Source organism: Lepidochelys kempii, chromosome 7 (genome assembly GCF_965140265.1).
Source record: "Lepidochelys kempii isolate rLepKem1 chromosome 7, rLepKem1.hap2, whole genome shotgun sequence".
NCBI classification, from domain to species: domain Eukaryota; kingdom Metazoa; phylum Chordata; order Testudines; family Cheloniidae; genus Lepidochelys; species Lepidochelys kempii.
This window is the reverse complement of record NC_133262.1, coordinates 120,772,255-120,799,091: the sequence shown is the minus strand read 5'-3', so window position 1 is coordinate 120,799,091 and position 26,837 is coordinate 120,772,255. Positions and strand designations below refer to the sequence as shown.

Sequence of the window (26,837 nt, the reverse complement as noted above, 5' to 3'; positions counted from 1 at the left end):
GCCCCTGGTAGTGCTGGTCCAAAGAGAGGATAACAGTCTACTACTGCTATCAGTTACTCCCTTACCGAAGTGGCAGATCTACAGCTTTGAACCCTGCAGATGACCCAGCTGAGTGTCAATATAATGTTACAAAATGGAATTTTTGTCCCCCCCCCCATGTGATTAAAAAAAAAAAAAACTTGGGAATTATACCAAAAATTACATTAAAAGATTACGGTTACAAAGTCAAGCACTCAAAAGTTAGGAAATGCCAGAATTATGGGTGTTGCTGGATTTCCTAATTACTGGATGATGTGTTTTTGTGTGTAATTGTGTAAAGACAAGGTCCCTGCCTCATGGAAATTGATAATCCAACTAAGAGGCTGGAGAGCGAGGCCATTTAGAACTCTGCCTCCAATTTATAATAAATTATTCTTCATTATTTATATTACACAAATGCCCAGGGGCCACAGCACAGATTAGGGTCCCATTGTGCTAGGCACGGTAAAGTAAAGCAACACAAAGGCTATAGCTACAACACAGAGTTTACAGTAGCGCAGCTGCACTGATGCAGCCAACATAGCGCTGTTCACACTGGCGCTTAGGTTGGTGTAACTTAAGTCGCTCAAGATGGTGGCTTATTCACACCCCATACATCAGTATACATTATGTCACTCAGATGTAGTGTGTACATAGCCAAACACAACACTCTGAAGGGCTTAAACAGACAAGCAAAGACACAGAGAGGGGAAGTGACTTAACTCAGTCACACAGTAGATCAGAGAGAGCTGGGATTAGAATCCACATCTTGAGACAGACAGATTAAGTGTTTTGCCCTAAATCTCACAGGGAGCCTGTGACAGAGCCTGGAAGAAAACCTAAGGCTCCTGGCTCCCTATCCCATGTTTTAACCACAAGCCCATCCTCCCTCTCCTCTGTATTTATATTTTGGCAGGTTGAGGGTGGATAGTCTGAAGATAAAATTAAGAAGTTATATTTTGGGTTGCCAGCCTTCCTTTATAATATGGAATTGCCTGTACTTTTAAAAAAAATCCTGTATCACCTGTAGAAAGCTTTCTCCCTTATTTGTATAGTCAGATTAATAGCCACTGAACCTAAACCCAGGCAGAGCTAGCAAAATGCCACTCTCCACTGGCCCACTCTGATCACAAAGCACCTAACTCTAATTTCAGGTGCTCTCCTTGTGCCTGACCAAAGGTAGGGGGTTAGTGGCACAGAGGTTTATCCTTTGTTTCCCCTCCAGAAAGGTGGCTAACTTCCACTTCCATGGATACACAGTCAACAGTTGAATATTTTGAACCCTCCCCTGACCCCCCCCTTCCTTAATTTTAATTCCCAGGCAGTTTCCATGGAAATTTGATCACTGGAAAACAAGGTAAAAAACACTGACTGATTTAAAAACCTATTACACTTACCTGGCTTTTGCCAATTTAATTGTTTCTATAGAAACAGGAACCAGGCCATCCAGCAGTCCCAGAGTATGAATTCATGCTCGTCAAGCCCACTTAAAGTATCACCTTTGAAACAGCTCCATAGCAGGCTACTAATGACTGTGTTGCCTAAAGGATTTTTAATTGAACAAAAACAAAGAAAAGTGCTTTCACTAAATTCCCCACACCACCACAGTGAGGCCTAGTCTAAACCTAAGTTTTAATTTTAACAGACTATTTTGATTTGGGATGAGATTTTTTTTAACCAGTGTAGTTATGCCATTAAGAGCCCTAGTGTGGACAGTTATACTAGTATAGTTACTCCTGTTCCCATACAGGAAGGGGAATAAACTATACCTGTATAAGCCACCTTTATATTGGTGTACTGTGTCCACACTGGGAAATTAATTATATTAGTATAGTTAGTGTAAATAAACAAAGCTTTACAACTTTCCAGCATAGAAAAGCCTCAATTACATCCCAACCCAGCTGCCTAAATTTCCAGCTTCCCATTACCAACTTCTCCAATGTCTGTAGACCTCTGCAGCACACAGGGGCATTGCTGAATTTTAAAAAATCAGCATAAACACACAATGGATATTATCCTAAGTAGATGATTCACTTCTACATGCAAACAAAAAAAATCTCCATTGAAGCTGCTACAGAATTTACATGATGCGACATTGGATAACTACAGAGATCAGGCGTAAAGAAGGGGGCCCTTAGTGTGGACTACATGGGGCTTTGATCACCATCTGCTTGCTTGACAGTGTGTGGTGCAGATTCATTCATTATGGCATGTAAAGTATATTGAGGTTCCTGGATGACAGGTGCTATAGCAGGGCAGGTTAATAAAACAAAACCAGAACCAGTGCACCAATGGATCTCGCCCTGAAGTTCACCAAACTTAGGGCTTGTCTGCATGTACAGCAGCGCAGTGGCACTGTGCCACCCTAACACTTTAGTGAAGATGCTGCTATGTCAACAGGGAAGAGCTTCTCCCATCGGTGTAGTTAATCCACCTCCCCAAGAGACGGCAGCTATGTTGATGGGAGGGTTGCCTACACCGGGGGTGAGGTCAGAACAACTACGTCGTTCAGCTATGTGACTACTTCACACCCCGAGCTATAATTATACCAATATAAATTTGTAGTGTAGGCCTGGCCTCAGCTTCTGAGGCCTTGTCTTTACTAGGGGAAAAAAGGGTGTGTTCTTAACTCAATTTAACTAACTCAAGGTAAAATCCTAGTGAAGACAAGGCAGGGTGTAGTTTTCACATGCGTTAACAGGTCAAGTTAACCAATAGGCTCCTCCATAGCAGGTCAGGTTTAGGCTTCATGTGCTTTACCTTTAACTTGACCTGCTAACTCAGCTGTAAGCTACACCCTGCCTTGTAATCACTAGGATTTCACCTTCACTTGGCTAACTTGAGTTAAGAGCACACCTTCCCCCCACCCCGCACCCTCCAGTGAATAGAATGCCAGTTTGGTTGACAAGAGATTTCCAGTGGCAGGCTCTTCCATTTAGAAAGCTCTGCCATGCCAGCACAGACCACTCAAACAGATTCCAATGCCATGTGCTTTCAAGCTACTCTCACCTGCCTTGCCTGGGAAGAGATATTTGTAAATGACCAAGTTCTAGTCCAGGTCAAGGGACTTTAAAGATCACCACAAACATATTGAATCACACAGAGAAATGAACAGGAAGCCATTACAGAGACATGAATAGGACTGTATTCAGACTAGTTCACAGTACTCAAGAAACAAGCAGCTGGAGCTTCAGGTGGACTTCAGGTATAGCCCTAAGAAGGGGGATTGCAGAAGTTAAGGCTGCAGATAACAAAAGGCAGGGATGGCTATTGCAAGATGTGCATCAGATGCAGTGAGTATAAGGCTTCCCCATGCTGCTTCAAACAGATTACACAAGTTGGACTGGATCAAAACTTACCCCACTTCTGGGGTTTGATTTTAAAGAGACTAATACTGAAACACCAGACCAAGCCCAATCCTTCCCCACAAGGCTCAGCTGCTTGCAGAATTCCTCCCCAATGACTGCTCAGCCCACACCCTCAGTTCTCTCTCCCCAGATAACCAGTCCCACTTCCCTTTTACCCAGGCAGCATAGCCCAACACATTTCTCAGCAAGCCAGCAGTACTCATTTAATCCTTTACCAGCAGAATTACCATCTGCTAACACAGTGGGATGGTTTAAAAACAAAACAAACCAACCAACCAAACAAACCTGCCAGCTTAGGTCTCTAAGGCAGAGGTGGCCAGTTACCAGCATTTGTGATGCCTAACGCTTGTTCACTAAAGAGAGTAATCTACTGATCCCCATTAACACTCTTCCCAAAAACTACCCCCATTTGCTCTGCAAACTCATTTCACGTAGGGGGCCATTTAATAGCCTAGGTGAAATGGCTATTAAATATTCAGTTACTACTAAGGGGGATTCAGACTCTAAGCCAGGAACAGACATCCTTATGCCTTTTATTCTTCCATGGGTAGCCTTTATTTTTTAAAACTGAACCCCTTCAAATTGATTAGTATCAGAGCTGAAAACAAATATAAAATGCCCCTCCCGCTTTGGGGCTTAGATCAGACAGATTTATTTTAGTGGAACAGCTGTAATCAAGCCCGATTTTTTTCCTACTTGATTGAATCATGACCTGGACTCCACTCCCTGCCTTCTTCTTTTATTATAAGAATGTCTCCCAGACAGTTCTGATTCTTTTTTAACCCCCTATCCAATCTCCTTGTGAATAAATACATCCTTTCTGCACCTGTTGAGGTCTGGGAACATATGCTGAGGTCTGGGGACAGGGCATATAATGTTGAGCAAAAAACAAATAGTAATAATGCAAGGAATAGCAACAGCCAACTGGGAAATTGGCAGTCAAGATCCACAGTAGGCAGGGAAATAGATGAAGTAGTGAGTCAAACATAGCTTTACACTCAGGACACATGCACCATCTAAAGCTGATTTTTCTATAGACATCTGAATGCAAATGCCACATGTTTCATCATGCCTATTTGCCTATATCCCACTTCAGCCACATTTCAAAACGAAGCGCATAATGTAACACCAAACCAAGACACATACCACTTGCTGGCTCTCCAAATACACACACACACACGGTTTATTTTTCTCAGCTCTGCTGATCCTTACAGGGCTTTACTGCGAACTGTGGCTCTGGGGAGATTGCTATTTCAAGTATTACTTGTGGGAGACAGAGGAAAGACGCAAGCAGCACTTTTTACTTATTTCAAGTTCAAGACATTTTCCTCCATTAATGGAACAGATTAGTTAGAACAAGCCTCGAGGAACCAGTCCTGTAGGTTTAAATGCTGAGCAGCACTGGGGGTTGAACCTGGGCATACATATGAGTTTTAATTATTCTTGGTCAAATGTCTTGCCCATTAGCTTTGTCAGTGCTAGCTTTCTTTCAATGTCATTCTACGAATTTCAGTCCCAATCCAAGCACAAAGAGGTGATGCCAGCTTCCTAACTGTGGCAAGGATGCAGAGCAAGCAAAAAGAGGGGAGATGGGAAGTCAGGGAATTGCACCAGTCTCATGGTTTTGGCACGCTCTTTTCCATGAACTCTTTGTTTCACGGTTCAGTATTTGTGATGTTAAGAGCTATTTAAAAAAATATGAAGTAATAATTAGGCTGATTTGCGAGAACAGGAGCTTAATTTGGGTCCAAATTAATCAACAAGAACTTGCATTAATAGCCGGAGGGATTCAAACATGCTTTACAAGCAATGGGTTAGGTTGTTCCTTGTCGGGAGGTAAGAGGAGGTAAGTATGCTCTTAGGAGACATATTACCCTTGCCTCCCAGCTGGCTGCTGCTCCCAACCCCCCCCCCCCCACCACGTGCAAACTGGGGAAATGGGCATAAGATCATGCTGACACTGATGAAATGATGGCTACATACAGTGCATGTAAGGTATCAGAAAGTGCCTTTCACTGGTCTTTACAACACACATTTAAAAAGGGAGACAAATCTACTTAGAGAACATTTATTAGAAAGCATATCACTCACATGGAGAGAGGTCACAATGTCGTTAAACCAAAATATGACTCCAGATGAGACTTCTACTATAACCAATGATCTCATTAGTAGCAACATAGGGCTGATACAGCATATGCACATAGAGGTGCCATTAGGCTGTACCTCTTAGAAGTACTATGGTTGGAGAAAGAGAAGCATATGAGGAAGAACTGTGATTGTATTCAGAATGTTTTCTTCAGGTAGCTTGCACCTATCAGACTGTGATATTTGGATGCTGTGGGATCAATCCTGCACTATAACTTTCACTGTGTAATGATCCCTGTATATTTTAATTCCTGGAATAGCTGAAATCAGCATGGGCTTTAAAGCAAAGTGTGAGGCATGTATTTTTTCAAGGAATCAGAGTCAGATGGAACCAATAGCATTTCTGAGTCAACATCCCATTTTCCTTCTCCAATTTATATTACACACAAAGCCAGCTTCTCAGGGTCATTGTTGGGTTCTTCCAACTCTTTTCTGGCAATGTGGTTACTGGGGTAAGTTTTGTTCTGCCTGCACCATACACAAACAGATGTCCTGTATCTTATTTCTTCTTTTCAGAAAGCCATGTAATATCCTTCCATGGTGCTGACAATATCACTGTTTCTCTCCAGCAGGTTCAGGACATGATGCATCACCATTTCACTTAGATAAGGACTGTAGCTCTGGCGAACACAACACAAGATGTGAAGAAAATGGCAGCCCTTTTCAGCATCTGCAGAAACAAAGGTAAAATGCAGCAAGGGTGGAAAAGACCAGCACAGGTTTCCAGTTGCCTCATATCAACTATCACAGATACAGATCAGTCACATACACACAAATGCTGTTAGACAAGAGGAGGGCACAGGGGTTAGAGCAGAGGTCCTGGACTTTGGAAGGAAGGGGACTAGGGGGCTGAGTTTGCAGTCCTGACATTGGCTAATGCTCCCATTAAGTTCACTAAGAAGTGCCAGTGTTAGGGCTAAAAAAATAATCATGAAAACATGTTATCGGTTAGACAAGACTGCCGGAGAAGGCAAGGAGCTCAAATACATGCAGGCACAACCTGAACAATGGTAATGAGTTTGGGACACCACTCTTTGAGTTGTAAATCTCCATCTACAGTCTTTCAAGCTATTCAGCCCCTCAGTCTGCCGCTCACACAGAAGAGACCCAGTGGAAATTCTTGTCCACATTTGACTGGTCTGAGTTTTAAAGCTCTAAACCCAGCCATTTAGATAAACTCATATACCCAGCCAGTAGTGAATGTTTACCCAATGCTGACACCTTGTGGCCAAGGTGTTGCATTACACCTATTTTATACACCAACAAAACAAACGAATAATTCTACATTTTACAGACTCCTCAGGCAATTGCCTGAATAGGTCACAGATTTTTGTGATCTTGGGTTTCAGTGACTTTTATATTACATAAAGAGGAGTGAACTGAAAGGCTTTTTACCTACAAAGTTACAAATTCTGGGCTTCTCTTACAACAGTTCATAGATTCCAAGACCAGAAAGAATCATTGATCATCTAGTCTGACCTCCTGTACAACACAGGCCATGGGACTTCCACAAAATAATTCCTAGACTATAAAGATGCCCCTAACTTCTGAATAACATAGGAAGTAACATTTGTTGTGCTGCCTTACGGCAAAAGCCTTCCCCTGCATTCAGTCTGGGTAAAGCCAGAGTAAGTGGGCTTTGCTCACCTGGTACACAGAACAATGGCAGGAGAAGAGTCCCCCCTTCCCAAGTGCAGAGTAGCAGTGAAACTGCTTATGGGCTGCAGTAGTGTCTGTGGCTGCTGCATCCTACCCATGGAACGGGGATTTAGCTGGTGGATCCATGAAGCAGGAGCTCTTCTAGCCACATGTGGAACACTTTCCCCACCCCATTTCATTATCTAGTGCTGCAGGATCACAGCACCTCCCAAAAACTGAACTGAAGAAAGAAAGAGTCTAACAAGTGGAGCAGATTTCTCCCTCTTCCTGGGGATATCAGTGGAAATAAGCATTAAGGGATTGTGCGCACACATACATGAGGTATGCATGAGAGCGAGGTTGCTATCTCAGCTGTTGCAGAAAAGAGTGGGTTAGAGTATTGGGAAGATAACACGTAGTTAAGAAAGCTGTGAGGTCTGTGACTGTTCTGTCCACCTCTATAAGGAAGTACCATATAGGTCTTGAGCCACCTGCTGAGAAAGCTCAATTCCCTACTCTCACAAGTGTGATCTGTGATACTGGAAGTTGCATAGTTGCTGTGCAAGATAAGATTGGCATAAAAGAGCACCTCTTGCCCAATGCATGGAGAGTCTTAACTGGTTTCTTAAAATGGAGCAAACATTCTATGAGTGCAGTACATGGAATACTGGGATAATGTGAGGTTTCAGAGTAACAGCCGTGTTAGTCTGTATTCGCAAAAAGAAAAGAGTACTTGTGGCACCTTAGAGACTAACCAATTTATTTGAGCATAAGCTTTCGTGAGCTACAGCTCACTTCATTGGATGCATACTGTGGAAAGTGTAGACGATCTTATTATATACACACAAAGCATGAAAAAATACCTCCTCCCACCCCACTCTCCTGCTGGTAATAGCTTATCTAAAGTGACCACTCTCCTTACAATGTGTATGATAATCAAGGTGGGCTTATCATACACATTGTAAGGAGAGTGGTCACTTTAGATAAGCTATTACCAGCAGGAGGGTGAGGTGGGAGGAGGTATTTTTTCATGCTTTGTGTGTATATAAGATCTTCTACACTTTCCACAGTATGCATCCGATGAAGTGAGCTGTAGCTCACGAAAGCTTATGCTCAAATAAATTGGTTAGTCTCTAAGGTGCCACAAGTACTCCTTTTCTTTTTGGGATAATGTGCTCTTGGTAGCTAGTGTTGCTAAAGAGATGGGTGACTGCACTTCGGATGAGTTGGAGGTTTGTTTTAAGAAGGCCAGAGCATTCATTCCCAAATACAACATGCTACAATGGCCCAGTCTAAGTCATGAAGGTATGACCCAGCTCGTCATCCAACAGTAGGCAGAGGGAAGGCGACATTTTTGGCTGCCATTGGTCCTTGTGTGTGCAGAAGCATTGAGCAGCCCAGAATCACTCCTGACCATCTGGGGGCAGATTCCCCCTCTAGTGGGAGATGCTGAAATGATCTTCATAAGGTTACCCTCCTCCTTCTGACTTCCATCCACAGGATGATCTCAGCCAGGCTCTGAGATAAGCAGACAACAGTACTATCATTGGCAGAGATGAGCGAGGTATAGAGCTGGCAGTCATCTGCCTAGAGTGGTCAGTTTGGATGAGCTATTGCCAGCAGGAGAGTGAGTTTGTGTGTGTGTGTCCCCGGGGAAAAAAAAAAGGGGGGGGGTGAGAAAGCCTGGATTTGTGCTGGACATGGCCCACCTTGATTACCATGCACATTGTAGGGAGAGTGGTTACTTTGGATGAGCTATTACCAGCAGGAGAGTGCGTTTGTTTGTGTGTGGTTTTTGGAGGGGGGCGAGGGGGTGAGAGAACCTGGATTTGTGCAGGAAATGGCCCACCTTGATTATCATGCACACTGTAGGAAGAGTGGTCACTTTGGATGGGCTATTACCAGCAGAAGAGTGAGTTTGTGTGTGGGGGGGTGGAGGGTGAGAAAACCTGGATTTGTGCTGGAAATGGCCCAACTTGATGATCACTCTAGATAAGCTATTACCAGCAGGACAGTGGGGTGGGAGGAGGTATTGTTTCATGATCTCTGTGTGTATATAAAGTCTGCTGCAGTTTCCACGGTATGCATCCGATGAAGTGAACTGTAGCTCACGAAAGCTCATGCTCAAATAAATTGGTTAGTCTCTAAGGTGCCACAAGTACTCCTTTTCTTTAATTGATACAGGGATGCCCCAGGTAGTTTCATGTAGATATTAGGCAACACAGGTGATAAAACAGAGCCCTCCCTGGTCCTGATTTCAACCTAGGGAAGAAGCTGTCTTAGAAGCCCTCTGTTTTGTCATGCCTTCTGGAGACAAATTCTAATGACAATTCTAGCTGCCTTTAGACCATGCTGTCAGTCCCAAGCTGGCCTCTCAAAGGGTGTTTGTTGTGAACTTGGTCGTTTGCGACTGCACTTGTTCTGGACCAGGACTGTCTTTTAAGTGTATTATAGAATAGTTTTACGGGAACCTCATTTAATCATATGCTAGGACTCATATAGCATAAGAGTTTATTCATTCCAGGATGTTGGCTTATAGAGCAATAACCCACATCATATTTACAAACTGGCTGTCTGACATAGTTCATCTTAAGAGTTAGCAGAAAGATAACTGTAATTAGCTACCGAAGACTGGACAGACAAAGATTTCCCTTCTTGAAAGAAATTCCCACAGCTTCTTTCAACTAGTAAGAGTTGCTGAGTTAGTGCCTTTCAATTATCTCACCTCAAAGTAGGTTTCCTCAGTTCCAAGTGGTTTGTTTGGTTACCCACAACCACCAGAGGGCATATGAGAGCCAGCATAGTGCCCAGAACTGCCTTCAAAGTCAACAACATTGACCACACATTATTTTATCCATTTTTTGTGGCCACAGGCTATTTTTGCTTTGATCTCCAAGAGAACTTCAGCCTTTCCAGTTGGTTGCATGACAATTCTATATTTTCAGTGACCATATTACACAAACAATCCTACAGAAAGCCAACAGAGTGATAGAAAACAGACCTGAAATTGTGTCCTTTGCAATACAAAATAATTTACCACGATTCTGAGTCAAAAAAAAAAAAAAATCAAATTAGCCACTGATCAAATTAAGCGGACGTATTTTTTCCTTCTCAAATCCAGGAGACAAGCATCCTGCAGCTGTAATTTCATCAAATCTGAAACTAAGCAGAATCAAGCCTGGTCAGTATGCAGATGAATGACCTGCCAGGAAAACTCAGGTTCTTCACGAAGCAGAGTTGATATTGCACTAGTTGTTACTCCTTCCTTGGATGCAGGAGAGAAAGGATGGCGTTGTGATTAAGGCACTGGAATGAGACTTAGGAGATCCTGACTCTTCCACAGACTCTGTGATTCTGACCAAGTCACTTAATCTCGCTGTGCCTTGGTTCCCTGTCTGCTCAATGCTGTGAGGCACTCAGATAGTAGTGCAGTAATGGAGAGGGGAGCAGATGCTGAGTAATAGATACCAAACCAAATGCTCCAAGATACCAGTAGGAGCACTATGTTGCCAAAGGTGCCGTCTTCTGGAGGAGATGAAAACAGAGCCCCTAACAATTTCTGGGATATTTAATAATTCTGAGAGACATGTTCAATGAATTCCAGTAGCACCCAAAGTCTCATATCAGGATTGGGGCTCCAGTATGCTAGGTGCAGTACACACACACACCCATCCACCCACCCACCACGGAAGAGAGCTCTTGCCTTCAAAAATTTACATTCAAATTTAAGGCAAGACCCGAGAAGTGAGGGTAGGAGGTGGACAGTACAAGGTAGCTAACCAGTGGAACTACAGTACATGCATAGCTGGATGGTTCCAACTCATTTGGAAGTTTTTTTTTAAAATAAAAACATCAGCTATTTCAATTGTCCCTCTGTCTAGTCATCCTTAGTTGGCAGACTTCCTGTAGGCATCAGCAGAGATAGGCTACTCGCAGCACTAATGTTCGTGTCCAGGTACATCAGGCAACTATATTCAGACATGCCAAGTTACCCCAGTTGAATGACTGGAGCAATTATTCTTCTCATTCCCTCCTGGAAAAGCTAGTTTAGTGCCGCTGGCACAGAACAGCTGACATGTTCTAGCTAGACAAGGTAGGGGTGAGAAGAGCTCTGTGTAGCTCGAAAGCTTGTACCTTCCACCAAGCAGAAGTTGGTCCAATAAAAGATATTACCTCACCTAGCTTGTCCCTCTCATATGCTGGGACCAACCTGTCTACAACAACACTACAAACAGTGTTTGAGCAGTTTATACCATGCTGTTATATACTGTGCCCAGAAGTGGCTGCATTTCAGCGATGAGTGAGTGATCCCCCGGTGTCACATTCTGCCAAGGGTTTTGGAATGAGAGTGAGGGGGAAAAAAAAAAAAAGCACTACAGCAAATGCACATTTATCATTAGGACAGGTACCTCAACCAAACAAGTCATTGCCATGGCATTGACACACTGGATTTGGGAGAAAGGGGCAATTTTACAGACACATGGTCTGCTAAGAGATTGATTTAATTAGGGTGAAATTGACCCCTATGCACAGGGACCACAGAGTCTATCCATCACTTAAAGCCTATGGTCTGTGGATGAATCCTGGCTCTACTGCAGTCAAAATAAGTTTTTCCATTGTCTTCATTGGAGTAAGGATTTCACCCTATGGTCTTAAATGGGGCATGGGCCCACGGCATAGGGATCAATTTCACCTAAAGATTTCCTAAAATCTACTCCTTAGAAAAGGCAGCTCAGTCCACACTACCCCTTTTGTGACATCTCCTGTACTGACACAGCTGACAAGAAAAGGAGTACTTGTGGCACCTTAGAGATTTAAACTTGGAGAGTGGTCAGTTTGGATGAGCTATTACCAGCAGGAGAGTGAGTTTGTGTGTGTATGGGGGTGGGGGGGATGTGAGAAAACCTGGATTTGTGCAGGAAATAGCCCAACTTGATTGTCATTGTCATTGTGTAAAGAGTTGTCACTTTGGATGGGCTATCACCAGCAGGAGAGTGAATTTGTGTGTGGGGGGTGGAGGGTGAGAAAACCTGGATTTGTGCTGGAAATGGCCCACCTAATGATCACTTTAGATAAGCTATTACCAGCAGGACAGTGGGGTGGGAGGAGGTTTTGTTTCATATTCTCTGTGTATATATAAAGTCTGCTGCAGTTTCCACGATATGCATGTGATGAAGTGAGCTGTAGCTCACGAAAGCTTATGCTCAAATAAATTGGTTAGTCTCTAAGGTGCCACAAGTACTCCTTTTCTTTTTGCGAATACAGACTAACACGGCTGTTACTCTGAAACCTGACAGCTGACAAGGTTTGCCTATTTATTCAGCAGTGTAAAGCTACCAACCACTAGGGGCTGACCTAGCCCCATTTGACTATGTTCCTTCTGAAACCTAAATCCTCCACTGGATTCAGATCCAAGTCTCCAGCATTCACAGTGGCTGCTCATTTCAGAATTGTGGCACTTTCTCCCTGCTTCGCATTGTCACCAGCTCCCATGCTCAAGACAACTCTAGGCCTGCCCTGCACCAGGTTTTTGGCTGCAGAAAGAAGAGAAGGAGGTCGAGACTGGGTTCAGGAACAAAGGGAAAGGGCTATTCTAATTGAGTGGCAGGAGGAGATACGGTTGTCTATGATAGGTCAGCACTGGCTCAGAAACCAGACCACACAACTACTTACGCCTGGATTTTCGACAATCTGCTTTGACAACACCAAGGGTCACATTGTGTAACTCCTTATCATGGTCAGTCACCTAGAAGATGCAAGAGAAATTGCTGATTCACAGCAGTCTGTCCTGTAACACACGAACTATGAAGGTACATGCTAGCCTAACTTTACCATGACTAAAAAGAAAAGGAGTACTTGTGGCACCTTAGAGACTAACCAATTTATTAGAGCATAAGCTTTCATGAGCTACAGCTCACTTCATCGGATGCATACAGTGGAAAATATAGTGGGGAGATTTTATATACACAGATAACATGAAACAATGGGTGTTACCATACAGACTGTAACAAGAGTGATCAGGGAAGGTGACCTATTACCAGCAGGAGAGCGGGGGGGGGGGGCAGAAGGGAACCTTTTGTAGTGATAATCAAGGTGGGCCATTTCCAGCAGTTGACAAGAACAGTAGGAGAGGAAATAGTTTTACTTTGTGTCATGACACATCCTCTCCCAGTCTTTATTCAAGCCTAAGTTAATTGTATCCAGTTTGCAAATTAATTCCAATTCAGCAGTCTCTGGTTGGAGTCTGTTTCTGAAGTTTTTTTGTTGAAGAATTGCTGAATTGGAATTAATTTGCAAACTGGATACAATTAACTTAGGCTTGAATAAAGACTGGAAGTGGATGTGTCATTACACAAAGTAAAACTATTTCCCCATGTTTATTTCCCCTCCTACTGTTCTTGTCAACTGCTGGAAATAGCCCACCTTGATTATCACTACAAAAGGTCGCCCCCCCCCCCTCCTGCTGGTAATAGGTCACCTTCCCTGATCACTCTCGTTACAGTGTGCAAGGTAACACCCATTGTTTCATGTTATCTGTGTATATAAAATCTCCCCACTATATTTTCCACTGCATGCATCCGATGAAGTGAGCTGTAGCTCACGAAAGCTTATGCTCAAATAAATGTGTTAGTCTCTAAGGTGCCACAAGTCCTCCTTTTCTTTTTACGGATACAGACTAACATGGCTGCTACTCTGAAACCTTTACCATGACTGCACTTTTGCATTTGTGCTATATACAAAAACAGTCAGTTCTCTCTTAAAGTTATTCTTTTTATAAACAAACAATATTAATAACAATTAGGTGAAAGACAGGATATAAGAATAATTCCCAAAGGAAGGTGAGCAATGCAGCATGTAAGTGCACTAGTCTGCTATTTCTAGAGCATGGGGTTCCAATCCTACCTCAGCTAACAGGGGGATACGAGTTTGATAGGTCCCATTCTCTGTTGGGCATCACCAAGCCAGCATGTAACTAGGCAGCCTAACGAAAGAGGACCGAGGTCTAGGCTAGGACTGAGTTGCATAGGCAAAGCTGGATTTTGTGTAGGGTGCATAAGTGCTGGAATGTAGGTGGTAGAGCAAGTTTAACGTGCATTGGCAGAGCTGCATGGGAGAGGCTCAGCACTGCATAACAGACAATATTGCAGGTCAGGACTGAGGTGCAGCTGCAGAGCTGAAAGGACTGTGTATATGCTGAATGTGGTAGAACTGCAAGTAGGAAACTTACATAGCACCTGTCTCGGTGACTGCTGGCTTTAGCCCCTGCTCTTAGTCTCTCATTCTCATGAGCACTAGAGCTCAAAAATCCAGATTTCATTGATTTTAAGGTAATGGCTTAAATCCTAACATGAGTCAGCTTTATGCAGCTTATTAGCCTCAACAGTTCCTCTAGGAGAGAAACATGAGACTCAGCCTCTGCATCTCAGAAAGTCATAACATAAGGCACCTACTAGTATAAAGAAGTCACTCAAAGGGACTTGGAAACCCAGTGGAGAGGGAGTCAGGGTGCTACCTCTAGGTAAGGAGAGAACCACTCCTAGCTGAAACTAGGTTAGACCAAAGGCGGTGGTTCCCTTTGCATTCACTCGATAGATCTAGTGCCAGTGGACCTTAAGGGTGCCACTTTGCACCTCTCCTCTGGGAATGTGCAGGATGGTCTCACTATGTGATCACATCTGCTAAATGTGTGTGGTTGCAAGGGATGTCCACTGCAGTTGCTGGTCACCAAGAGGCAGAGGCAGCAGCTGTCCAGCTCTCTCAAACATGTACACAAATAAACTGACAAGATACTCAAGAGGGGAAGAAGCAATGAAGAGAGCTAAAACTTCTGAACATGTAAACAGACCCCACAGGGTCCACCTCACCCTGTTGAAAGGGCCTCTAGGACTATGTGATTCAATCATATTGCAGAATGCCTCCTGCCTGATGTGACATTCATGACTTCTGGTTACACATCTCCATAATTACAATTCAGTTCCTTACATGATATACATCCTTGGAGCTACTGGATTTCTGGAAAACCAATCCTTTTTCCTGCAGCACCTTTATTGCTTCCTTGAATGCACGGTGAATCTGTTTGGAGCTGGGTTCACTTTTTGAATCCACCTGGATGGGAAAAAAGGAACAAACAGCATATACACAACATGTGAAATCCTAGCCCTACTAAAGTCAATGGTGAAATTCCCTTTGATTTCAGTAGAGCCAGTATGTCGGAGTTTTTAGACATCTTCCTTACTAAAGCCAAGCCAGTTCCTCTAGCTCAAGAGTTCATAAGTTATATCTATTATATGCAGAATAGATTCTCAGGCCAGAAGGGAATCACAGGTGTGTCCCTGCATGACAGCAGAACCACCCAAGTCATCTATTGCCTTCTTAATTCTTTGCTGAAATGGCTGCCACATACAGTCACCTATTCCTTCCTTTGGAACACTGCAAACCCCAAGACTGCTATAATGCTTGCAGATTAGGAGACTGATTGATGGACTCCTCCAGCTGCAGCCACACACACTTAGGTTCTGATTTTGACAGACTTCACAAGCTAGGTGGGAAGGGCAGGTGGATTGATCAGTGCTTTGCATAGGTGACCTCCAACAAGAACCTGAGGGATGGGGACACTCTTCTCCCCGAGTCAGTACTGAGCCAGTCTCCCAGAGAAGGAAGGGAATGGGAGTGGTGAGGGAGAAGGGACTTGTGGAAGGAGAGAAAGGGAGTGATGGAAGGGGTGGAAGAGAGGTTAAGCTGCTGATGTGCTAAGACCACTACCCATCAGACTGACCAATATTGTCTCATTGCTGCCTTGTGCTCACCCATCTATCTGTTATCTTGTCTTATACTTAGAATTAAGCTTTTTTGAGTAGGAACCATCTTTCTGTTCTGTGTTTGTACAGTGCCTAGCACAACAGGATATTGACCTGGGGTCCTAGGTGCTATAGTAATACAAATAATAATAGTAATGAGGGGTTTGCAATATTGCCAACCCCAAGTATTCAAAAAAATCACAAGTCAGGGCCCCCAAAATCATGAGATTTTATAAATAAAAATATATTTCTTTTTATTTGCCTTTTTTTTTTAAACCTTTAGAATGGCACGCAGGTCATTTTTCAAGATTTCCTCTACAGTCATGGAGAAATTTTTACAAATTAAAAAAAAAAAAGCCATGAAATTGCAAAAGCTAAGATTCCCATTCACATGACTCCAGGAGCTGGGTCTTTAAGAAAGCAAACACATATTGCAAGAGTTGACAACACAGGTTTTGCAATAGGAGGGAAACAACATAACAACAGCCATACTGGGTAAAACCAATTGTCTACCTAGCCCAGTATTCTGTCTTCCGACAGTGACCAATGCCAGGTGCTTTAGAGGGAATTGAGTGATCCATCCCCTGTTGTCCACTTCCAGCTTCTGGTAGTCAGAGAGCAGGGATACCCAGAGCATGGGGTTACATTCCTGACCATCTTAGCTAACAGCCACTGATGAACCTATCCTCCATGAACTTATCTAATTCTGTTTTGAACGCTGTTATAGTTTTGGACTTCACAACATCTACTGGCAAAGAGTTCCACAGGTTGACTGTGCATTGTGCAAGGAAATTCTTCCTTTTATTTGTTTTAAACCTGCTACCTATAATTTCATTGGGGGACTCCTGGCTCTTGCATTATGTGAAAGGGTAAATAACACTTCCTTATTCACCAGCAAAGGGTAAGAGATGCATACAAGGTGATGAGAACTGTGGGGAAGACAGGAAGTGTGTTAAGGGGAGTAATTTTGAGAGGGTTGGGAACAAAGGGCTGTATTAGGGAGAGAAAGAACATGGCAGCAAGAAGAACAAAAACAGAAGTCAGGGGCTTGTGGAGTGAAGAGGAGACCTAGAATCGAGGGATCTATACTGACAATGTAGAAAGTGATGGGATTTGCAGAGGAAGACGTGGATAGGGAGTGAAGGGAATATGGTGAGAGTCAGGAAGAGCAGAGCAAGTGAGGGAGTAGGGAGGGCTAAAAGAATGGAAGGACAGTAAGTGGAGTAGAAGGAAATGGATGATACCAAGTAAGGGAGGGAAAGTAAATGGGGGTAGGAGACAAGAGTGTGCCACATAGGCAGGAAAAGGCAAGACCAGTACCTACTCTTCTCTAGGAGCACCTCACTTTCCATCCTGCCAAACCCATCATTCTCGTCCCTTCTCTCTTTCAGACATCATCATTTTATGCAAGCAGACTATTTCAGTGACCCGTCTCTCATGCCCTTACCGGCTGGAAGCATGGTGTTCACAATGTGGCTCCTTTTTTAGGCATAGAAAGAAACTTGCTTTGATTTACAGCGACCCTTCTGGCCAACTGAGGAAGCACATCAAGGGCTTGTCTTCACTACCAGGGTAAGTTGACCTAAGTTACACTACTCCAGCTATGTGAATAACGTAGCTGGAGTCGACATAGCTTAGGTCGACTTACCCCAGTGTCTTCACTGCACTGCGTCGACAGAAGACACTCTTCAGTCGACTTCCCTTACTCTTCTCGGAGAGCTAGAGTACCAGGGTCGACAAGAGAACGCTCTGCCATCGATTTAGAGGGTCTTCACTGGACCCACTAAATTGATATCCACTGCATCGATTGCAGCAGCATCGATCTCCCTGGTAGCAAAGACAAGCCCTTACTGGCTTTTTTACCGAAGGTCTGGATGGATGGGTTTGAGAATGATATAAGGGAGATTGGGCAATTATTCGGGCTCTCACAGGAAAGCACAGGCTCCCCACTCCACACATGCACACACACGCACGCATGCACACTTCTCCACAAAAGGGAAGAAATGTTCCCCTTCTAGATGCTGGAATAAACCTTCAACAGCAGGAGAAACTACTAGCAAAGCAACTGCCTCTTGCAAGGTGCTAATCAATTTTTAATGTGAAAGCAATGAATCAGGGAATCAGAGTGAGAGAGACAAAAATCTCCAAAGGAGTGTGATAATTATTCAGTTTGGTCTAATGCTGAGATCCCGTCAGAGGGAGATAATTAGGAACATGCTCTGTGTAAGCTGACACATGGCTTAGCTTGGATGGATACTGAAAGAGAATTATTAAGGATGTTTGACGAGAGATTGACAGAATTGAACAAACAGAAACAGGCTTTCGAATGCAAGAAAAAAAAGCAACAGTTCCTGCTTATCAAAGCCTCTTTGACACACTTTGAACAGGCCTACAACAACAGGTATTCCCTGGGACAGCCGCCCTTCCAGGGGACTTGGTAGGCCCAATGGATGGTAGAAGGGCATTGGCACAGAAAATTACAGGGGAACTCAGAAACAGGAAGGAATCAGCCATTTTTCTCTATAAAGTGTCCCAGAATATGTCCCTTCCTCTTCACCTTTAGACTTAGTTCATGGTTTGGTAATTTTCTTCGTTACTGCAAACGGCTCCTCTGTTGCTGACCTTCCAGTCAATCTCAGACACCTCTGCCAAAAGCCCCTTTTATTTTCCTTCCCCCAGTCCCTTCTATGGTCTTCCACAAAAAGGAACTTCACTTTCAAAGTAACCCCTAAGACCTCTCTTGCCTGTATCTGTGGCCTCACCTCCTCCAACCCACCATCGAGGTGTCTCTCCTATAGGCTTTCATAGAATCATAGAATCACAGAATATCAGGGTTGGAAGGGACTTCAGGAGGTCATCTAGTCCAACCCCCTGCTCAGAGCAAGACCAATCCTCAACTCAGTCATCCCAGCCAGGGCTTTATCAAGCCTGACTTTAAAAACCTCAAAAGGAAGGAGATTCCACCACCTTCCTAGGTAACGCATTCCACTGCTTCACCACCCTTCTAGTGAAAAAGTTTTTCCTAATATCCAACCTAAACCTGCTCCACTGCAACTTGAGACCATTACTCCTTCTTCTGTCATCTGCTACCACTGAGAACAGTCCAGATCCATCTTCTTTGGAATCCCCTTTCAGGTAGTTGAAAGCAGCTATCAAATCCCCCCTCATTCTTCTCTTCTGCAGACTAAAAATCCCAGTTCCCTCAGCCTCTCCCCATAAGTCATGCATTCCAGTCCCCTAATAATTTTTGTTGCCCTCACCTGGATGCTTTCCAGTTTTTCCACATCCTTCTTGTAGCGTGGGGCCCAAAACTGGACACAGTACCCAGATGAGGCCTCACCAATGTCGAATAGAGGGGAGTGATCACGTCCCTTGATCTGCTGGCAATGCCCCTACTTATACAGCCCAAAATGCCATTGGCCTTCTTGGCAACAAGGGAACACTGTTGACTCATATCCAGCTTCTCGTCCACTGTAACCCCTAGGTCCTTTTCTGCAGAACTGCTGCCGAGCCATTCGGTCCCTAGTCTGTAGCGGTGCATGGGATTCTTCCGTCCTAAGTGCAGGACTCTGCACTTGTCCTTGTTGAACCTCATCAGATTTCTTTTGGCCCAATCCTCTAATTTGTCTAGGGCCCTCTATCCTATCCCTACCTTCCAGCGTATCAACCACTCCTCTCAGTTTAGTGTCATCTGCAAACTTGCTGAGGGTGCAATCCACACCATCCTCCAGATCATTAATGAAGATATTGAACAAAACCGGCTCCAAGACCGACCCTTGGGGCACTCCGCTTGATACTGGCTGCCAACTAGACATGGAGCCATTGATCACTACCCGTTGAGCCTGACGATTTAGCCAGCTTTCTATCCACCTTATAGTCCATTCATCCAGCCCATACTACTTTAACTTGCTGGCAAGAATACTATGGGAGACCGTATCAAAAGCTTTGCTAAAGTCAAGGAATAACATGTCCACTGCTTTCCCCTCATCCACAGAGCCAGTTATCTCGTCATAGAAGGCAATTAGATTAGTCAGGCAAAACTTGCCCTTGGTGAATCCATGCTGACTGTTCCTGATCACTTTCCTCTCCTCTAAGTGCTTCAGAATTGATTCCTTGAGGACCTGCACCACGACTTTTCCAGGGACTGAGGTGAGGATGACTGGCCTGTAGTTGCCCAGATCCACCTTCTTCCCTTTTATAAAGATGGGCACTACATTAGCCTTTTTCCAGTCGTCCGGGATCTCCCCCGATCGCCATGAGTTTTCAAAGATAATGGCCTTACTCCTATTCCAGACTGTGCTTTGTTTCATGCCATTCAGGCTGCTTGGAATAAGCCTCTCAATGCACATTCAAACCCTTCAGCTCTTGTCTTCCAAAGACACCTCATGCCTATTCCACAAAACATTACAGCTACAGTGACCATACACCTTTTGGTATTGGGCTGTATAGCATCCCATTTGTGCCACTGGACTAAGCTCTTATAGGCAGGGATTGAGTCTTCTTTGGTACAAGCACACCAACTGTACAACTGTACAGTTGTGTGCGTGTACGAGGGTATAACAAATAACAAATCAGACAAGGAATCTGTGGGCAGGTAACCCTGCATGATATCACATTCCTGCCCCTCCTCCTGAAGCAGGATGAAGGCTTGACAACTGGAGAAATAAAAGGTGGCTGTTAACATTGTGAAGTCCTGCAAAACGGCTCATCTAATAATACTTTATCCCTCTATAGAGCAGCACATCAGAGGATCTCAAGGCATTTTATAAACATTAGTGATTTACAGCCTGATCTAAAGTACTTGAAAAAGAATCCTATTGACTTCTGTGGGCTTTGGATCAGATTCTTAATCCTCACAGTTTCCACATGAGTTAGGCGAGATTACTGGGCTACATTGTCAAAGTGACTAGATTTTGGGTTCCTCGGTTTTAGGGTGCTCAACTTGAGACATATTAAAAAGAGGTCAGATTTCAGAAAAGTGCTAAGAACACAGGGATCTGAAGATCAGGCCCCTTTACAGTATGTCAGTTGAGTGCCTAAAAATGGAGGCATTCAAAATCGCCAGTCACTTTTGTAAGTTTAGGCCACTATCCCTATTCTACACATGGGAAACAGAGGCAGAGTTTAAATAACGACTTCCCTGGATCACACATAGAGCTTGTGACAGAGCCAGCAATAGAATCCAAGTCTCTCAATTTTGTGCTTTAAATAGCATCCTCCCAGCCGAGTGGCCTCATATTGCACCACAGGTTGGAGTTTGTGTAGCCAATTATTCTCACCTTATGCCTTTCAAAAAAGTTATCCAAGGAATAATAGGTCAAGGTGTGCAGTGGTGCACGAATTATCCTCTCTGCTTGGGAAGAGTGTTGAAGACACAGCACACCTGGGGGTATTAAAGTATCCTGGTATAATGGCACGTGGTATTGTTTGTGTCAACTTCTCTTTGCTTTTCACATGGAGCTTGAGCCTGGGCTTAGAGTGGGTGACAAGTTCAGTAAGAGAGACTTGCCTGTCAAGCCTAATGTCATCTTGTTATCATATCTGCACTACTGTCTCCACAGGGGGACATAAATCTATGCCAGGAAGCTGATAGACAAGCACATTAGTATCAAGCATATGCATGAAGCAGGACACGCAAGAAACCCAGGCCTGGAGTAAATATAAACAGCATTTTAAATTCCTTGTTCTAAGTATTTGTCCCTGTTGACCTTGAGGTTATAATCAGACCAAGGAAAGTATAAACAGACAGGTCTGGAAAGTACAATTCCAAAAGAGCTGTCCAAACTAGTGACATATTACCAAGTGGGATGGTGTTATTAAAAGAGCACACTGTACAGCTTCATAATGGAGGAGGTACAAAGAAAACTGCTTAACTCAGGAAACTAAACCACAGGGTAGGATACAACTGCGGCCACTTGGTTGCGAGCCACACCAAGGAGCTATTTATTCCAGTTCAGGAACTGGATGGATAAACTTTATATATAGTTTTCATTCAAAGAAGAACCAAATTCTCGTTCATCTGCCAAACACAGTAGCACTCTTAGCTGGACTTGGGGTCTTTGTGGTCATGCTAAATACTGGGTGACATTTGTCTCTACTTCCTGCTTGTAATCCTCACTGCAGTATTTATCTTGTCTATTTTTGAAACTCACTTTTTTCCTCAACAACTGATGGGGGAAGTGATATCACTCAAACAGAAGGGGCACCGCTTATGGGGGGAAGGTCCCCAAGTTTTTTTAAAACAATGTTGTTAGCAAGAGCCAATATGAATATCAATTTATTAAATAAACACATTTTTAACCCTAACCCCTTTCAGTCTTTAACATTCTAAACAGTGCAACCTTGTGCTAGAGAATGAGAATCACCAAAAGAAACCGAATATATATCAAAATCTAACCAAGTCCTATAGTGTCTACATTAAGTGCAAATAGTAAACAAGTATCATTTATCAGGGTGTGCTTGGTAGATTTACATTTTGGGCATCTTTGTATAACACTTTAACTCCATATTCAAATATTAGACCCAATTCTCTCTTGCCCTGTCCCTTCTGTAACCATTTGCACTGGTGCCAAGTTGATGTAAGACATTACCAAAATAAGAAGTGATATATATATCAGTTCTATAGTGGCTTTATAGCCACTTGGCACTAGTGCAAATGGTTGCCAGGACAATGGAGAGTCAGGCCCATTGGACTTATTTTGTTGAGGACTACTCAGCCCTTCACAGGTTACAAGAAATGGACGCTGTCCAATGACTGAGTAGATGGGCAATCTAATGCTCTTACAAATGGGCATTAGCAGGAGCAGATTTGAAGATGTGTACATCACAGAACAATTGCAGGTTTTCCTTTTTACAAACACACACTTTGTAAGGTGGATTAATGGTGAAAGGCATATGGGAGAAACGCTGTTTTTCAGGAGGAATGACTGGGTATCTGACTCCCTGGGATTTATAAAAGCCACTTGCACCAACAGCTGCAGCAACAGGGATTTATATTATGGTAGTACCCATTGCAACTCCTTCTCTCCTCCCCCATCATGACTCCACCGTAATGAGCACTGATATACACACACACACACATATATATATATATATATATATATACACACACACACACACACACACACATCCCTTTCTGTACTCTGAATGGCTTTTGTAAACCATTTATCCTGTTCCTTCTATGAATGCTATGACTTCAGTGTTGGAACTTTTCATCCTTAATAAAATGATCATTCCTTTCTATAATCCAGATGGTTATGGACTTTCAGTCTGAATTATTTTTAGCTGGTTTGGAAAAAGTTTATGCCCAATCCTGTCTTTGATGTTTTTATACTGGTTTCTCGACCACAGACTGTCAGGCCTCCTGTTAATATTCATTCCTCTTTGCTTTGTTAAAAATACTACAACAACAAAAGCTCCTTTAATAAAAGAGGACAAAAGAAAATAAATGGTCTCCAGGAAGCAACCACCAGGAAGCAGTTTACAAAACTGTGGGAGGTAGTTTTCATTATTATTTGAATTCAATGAAGAAGTTTTTTCAGATTTAAATGTCCCTCTACAGTGTTGCAAATCTAAAGCCAGAGTATTATTCTAGCACACCAGAACCAGAAAGTGAAACCTATCAATGCAGTTTTCCCCATCTAGGGACAGTGAAATGCAAAAGTGAATCAACTTTACTAATAATCAGGTTTAATACTCTCAGCTGTTATATAATTAAATCCTTAGCTCTGTTACTAATATGTACATGGGCCAGAGCCTCAATTCATGTAAATTAGTATAGTCCATTAAGTTCAATGGAGAGACACCAATTTTCACCAGTTGAGAATCTGGCTTGTGATTTTTATCTCAATATCATAACATTTTCAGCATGATACACATGCATTTTACCATTTAGCCAGCATCAGAATGAAAACCAGAGACCACACTAGCATATTATTGGAAAGCGTCCCTTTTCTCAGTTTCTTTATGTACAGCTGACTCCAATTAGATCTAGGCTTCTGATCTCCACTCCATCCCACAACCCTGGCCTTGCACAACTGGAGATGTCCAACAAGGAGAACTTGTAATAGGAAGCAGATGTCCACCCACTCCTTTGTAAGTTTAAACCTATTTTAATATACTGTGCTTCAATCCTCTCTCCTTGAACAAGTTCAGCACTACCCAGGCCTGTCCCACAAACTGCTGCAGTGCCTTCAAGAGATCTCATACACGGTTATTTCCACTGTGTATCTAGTTTTCACAGATTTATGAAAGTTAGAGTTTGAACAGAGCCATTATTAGACTATGTAGTACACCCCTGCAGCTAGCATAATATTGTTCCCTACAACAGAGTTTTCCTCCTCGGTTCTCCAGCCCCATTTTAAATGTCTGAAGTTACAGGGCTTCCCAGGTACTGTCAATAATTCATGCCTACAGCTAAAGATCAGGAATTGGCACCTAAATGTGTAGAGATGGTTGAAAACCCAAGACATTTCCACTTGCACAAATCTGCTAGCAAGCATTTTCCCTACTCAACATTCAAAAGCCAGAAGTTACTGCACTTACCAGCTGAGAGTCAGTCCTGGACACAGGCTGACTGGCCAGTGACACCAAATTGTCAACTGTTTCCAGCTCCTGTTGGTAAAAGGTCTGAATTCTGTTCTCCAATAAGAAGTCTTTAACTTTCTCGCTCAGCAAGTCAATTGAGCTCCTAAGGTTCAGACCACCTGGGGCACTATAGGGATACAAAGCTTTGGTCACAAGACAAAAAAAGTACATGGCCAAATTTTTCAAAAACAGGCACCTGAAGTTCAGCTCAGAGGGTGGGATTTTCAAATGTGCCTAAGCCGAAGTCAATAGGACTTGTGTACTTCATTCATTTAGGTGCTCTTGAAAAATCTCACCCCTACATCCTTATTTAGGCTCTGAAATAAACAGCTTGATTTTCATGTGTGCCGAGTATTTGGCAGCTCCCATAGAAGACAGGCGATATAGTAATGTTGTGATTTTAAGGTCTGATCTCTCATGATCTACGGTGTCAAGAAACAAAGACATCAGACCATTGGAAAGGGGGATTCATAGCTTTCTAATGGAATAAAGCTTCTGATTCTAGTCAATGGAAGCGCTGGGTGCTCAGCCCTTTTGAGATCCAGCTACTTGTTTAGGCATCCATTGTTGAAAATCTTGACCATTTATAGACATGCTCACACAAAGTAGGAAAACTTATGTGACCAATTGTATTCATTTTGCACCTTCTTTCTGCTTGCTAACCTATATTTTCCTCACAGGTACTACTAACATCTTAAACTTGGGGGAAGAACTACAAGTTGTCATTTTCCCACCTAACTCTGCTAGAAAAACACTTTTCTCCTTTATTCTCCCTCCACACCCAATCCACAAAACCAAAATGAGGAATGTCTACCCCCAAAGTTACGCAGATCTGAGGCACAGGATGACATTCATTCCTGGACCAGTGACAGGTCTAAATATCTGCTCTCTTTCAACCCATCAGGGCTAGAAAAAGGAGCTTTACACCAGTTGAGAGAGCTAGGCTGATCACAAAATATTCATAGAGTTCAAGACCAGAAGGACCATCAAATCATCTAGTCTGACCTCCTGTATATAACAACAGGCCATTAAGTTTCATCTAGCTAGCCCTGTATGCATTCCAATAACTTGCATCTAGCTGAAGATTATCTTCTAGAAGGGCACTTAGTCTTGACTTGAAGACTTCAAGAGAGATGAAGAATCCATCAAGCTCCTTGGTAGTTTGTTCTAATGGTTAACCACCACAAGTAAAATACCTCCTATTCCTATCCTTGAATGTATAGGCAGAGGAATAGTGATTAGCTTTTTTGACACAGCATTGCACTGGGAGCAACCCCTCACCCCCAGGTGTACATGCACCTCTGCAAATAGAATAGAGCTTGTCTTGGCATATCTAGTGTTGTTCAACTATGCTAACCGAAAAAATCCTGTTGGCTTACGCTGCCTCTCCAACCAGGGGACTCGCCAGCATAGCTATGCCAGCAAACATCTGTAGCATAGACAAGTCCTGGGTGTGACTGACACATACACATGCTTCCCCTCTTTCAAAATTTCTAAAGAGCTCTAAGAACATATATAAATGGATTTATGTCCGAATATCGGTGACATTATAGCAGAATTCTCGGAAATCTTCACAATCGATCACTAACTGCAAGCACTCAGCAGCTGACTTTCCAGTGATCTGCCACCCACCATCCATCCATCTCCTTGCTGGTCATCCCCCCACCATGCCTTCCATAATAACTTTTTCAAGGTTATTTCTATCTCTATGCCTAATATGACCAAAGAACATAAGTTTGCATCTGTTGATTTCCAACATTAGGGTCTGCTTCTCTCCAATAATATTTTGAGCACAAATATTTGTCTTTCCCCCCCCATCCAGGAGATATGCAAGAGCCTTTGCCAGCACCACATTTCAAAAGCTTACATTTTTTTCCTGTGAGCAGAAAAGCTTCCCATGATTTACATCCATAAATCTCTATGGAGAAAGTTAGGCTATTCACCAGTCAGACCTTTATACATTTTGAGATGCCATATTTTTTCCACACTTAAGGGAGGCCATAGTTTAGCGAGCCAATCCTTAGTTTTCTTTCTTGGAACAGCCTCTCTGGCTGGATATATATGATCCCAGATAATTAAATTAATCTGCTGCCTCTACAACTTCTCCGTTAATCATCATGCCCACTTGCATCCTGTTTTCGTTAACTGTGTCAACGCATATGCATTTTGTTTTCATCACATTCAGGAATAGTCCATATTCCTCACTAACTGTTTTTACAGACTCTCACATTTGCTGTACACACCAGTGGCTGTAGCAAAGAATATTGTGTCAAAGGGCTGTACC

At 43.1% G+C, this 26,837-nt stretch overlaps 1 protein-coding gene across 2 annotated transcripts in view; it reads right to left on the bottom strand.

The window, feature by feature from the left end:
- Positions 1-5,440: 5,440 nt before the first annotated feature.
- Positions 5,441-26,837, bottom strand: part of STN1 (STN1 subunit of CST complex) — a 67,807-nt gene continuing 46,410 nt past the window's right edge. The window contains exons 9-12 of one of the 2 annotated variants that reach the window (XM_073354453.1): positions 24,512-24,680; positions 15,153-15,275; positions 12,843-12,915; positions 5,441-6,201 (exon numbers count right to left, since the gene is read on the bottom strand). In XM_073354453.1, the coding sequence (XP_073210554.1) occupies positions 6,044-6,201; positions 12,843-12,915; positions 15,153-15,275; positions 24,512-24,680 (523 nt within the window). In that variant the 3' untranslated portion in view covers positions 5,441-6,043. The remainder of the gene's footprint in view (positions 6,202-12,842; positions 12,916-15,152; positions 15,276-24,511; positions 24,681-26,837) is intronic. The other variant, XM_073354455.1, reaches the window with a different exon arrangement.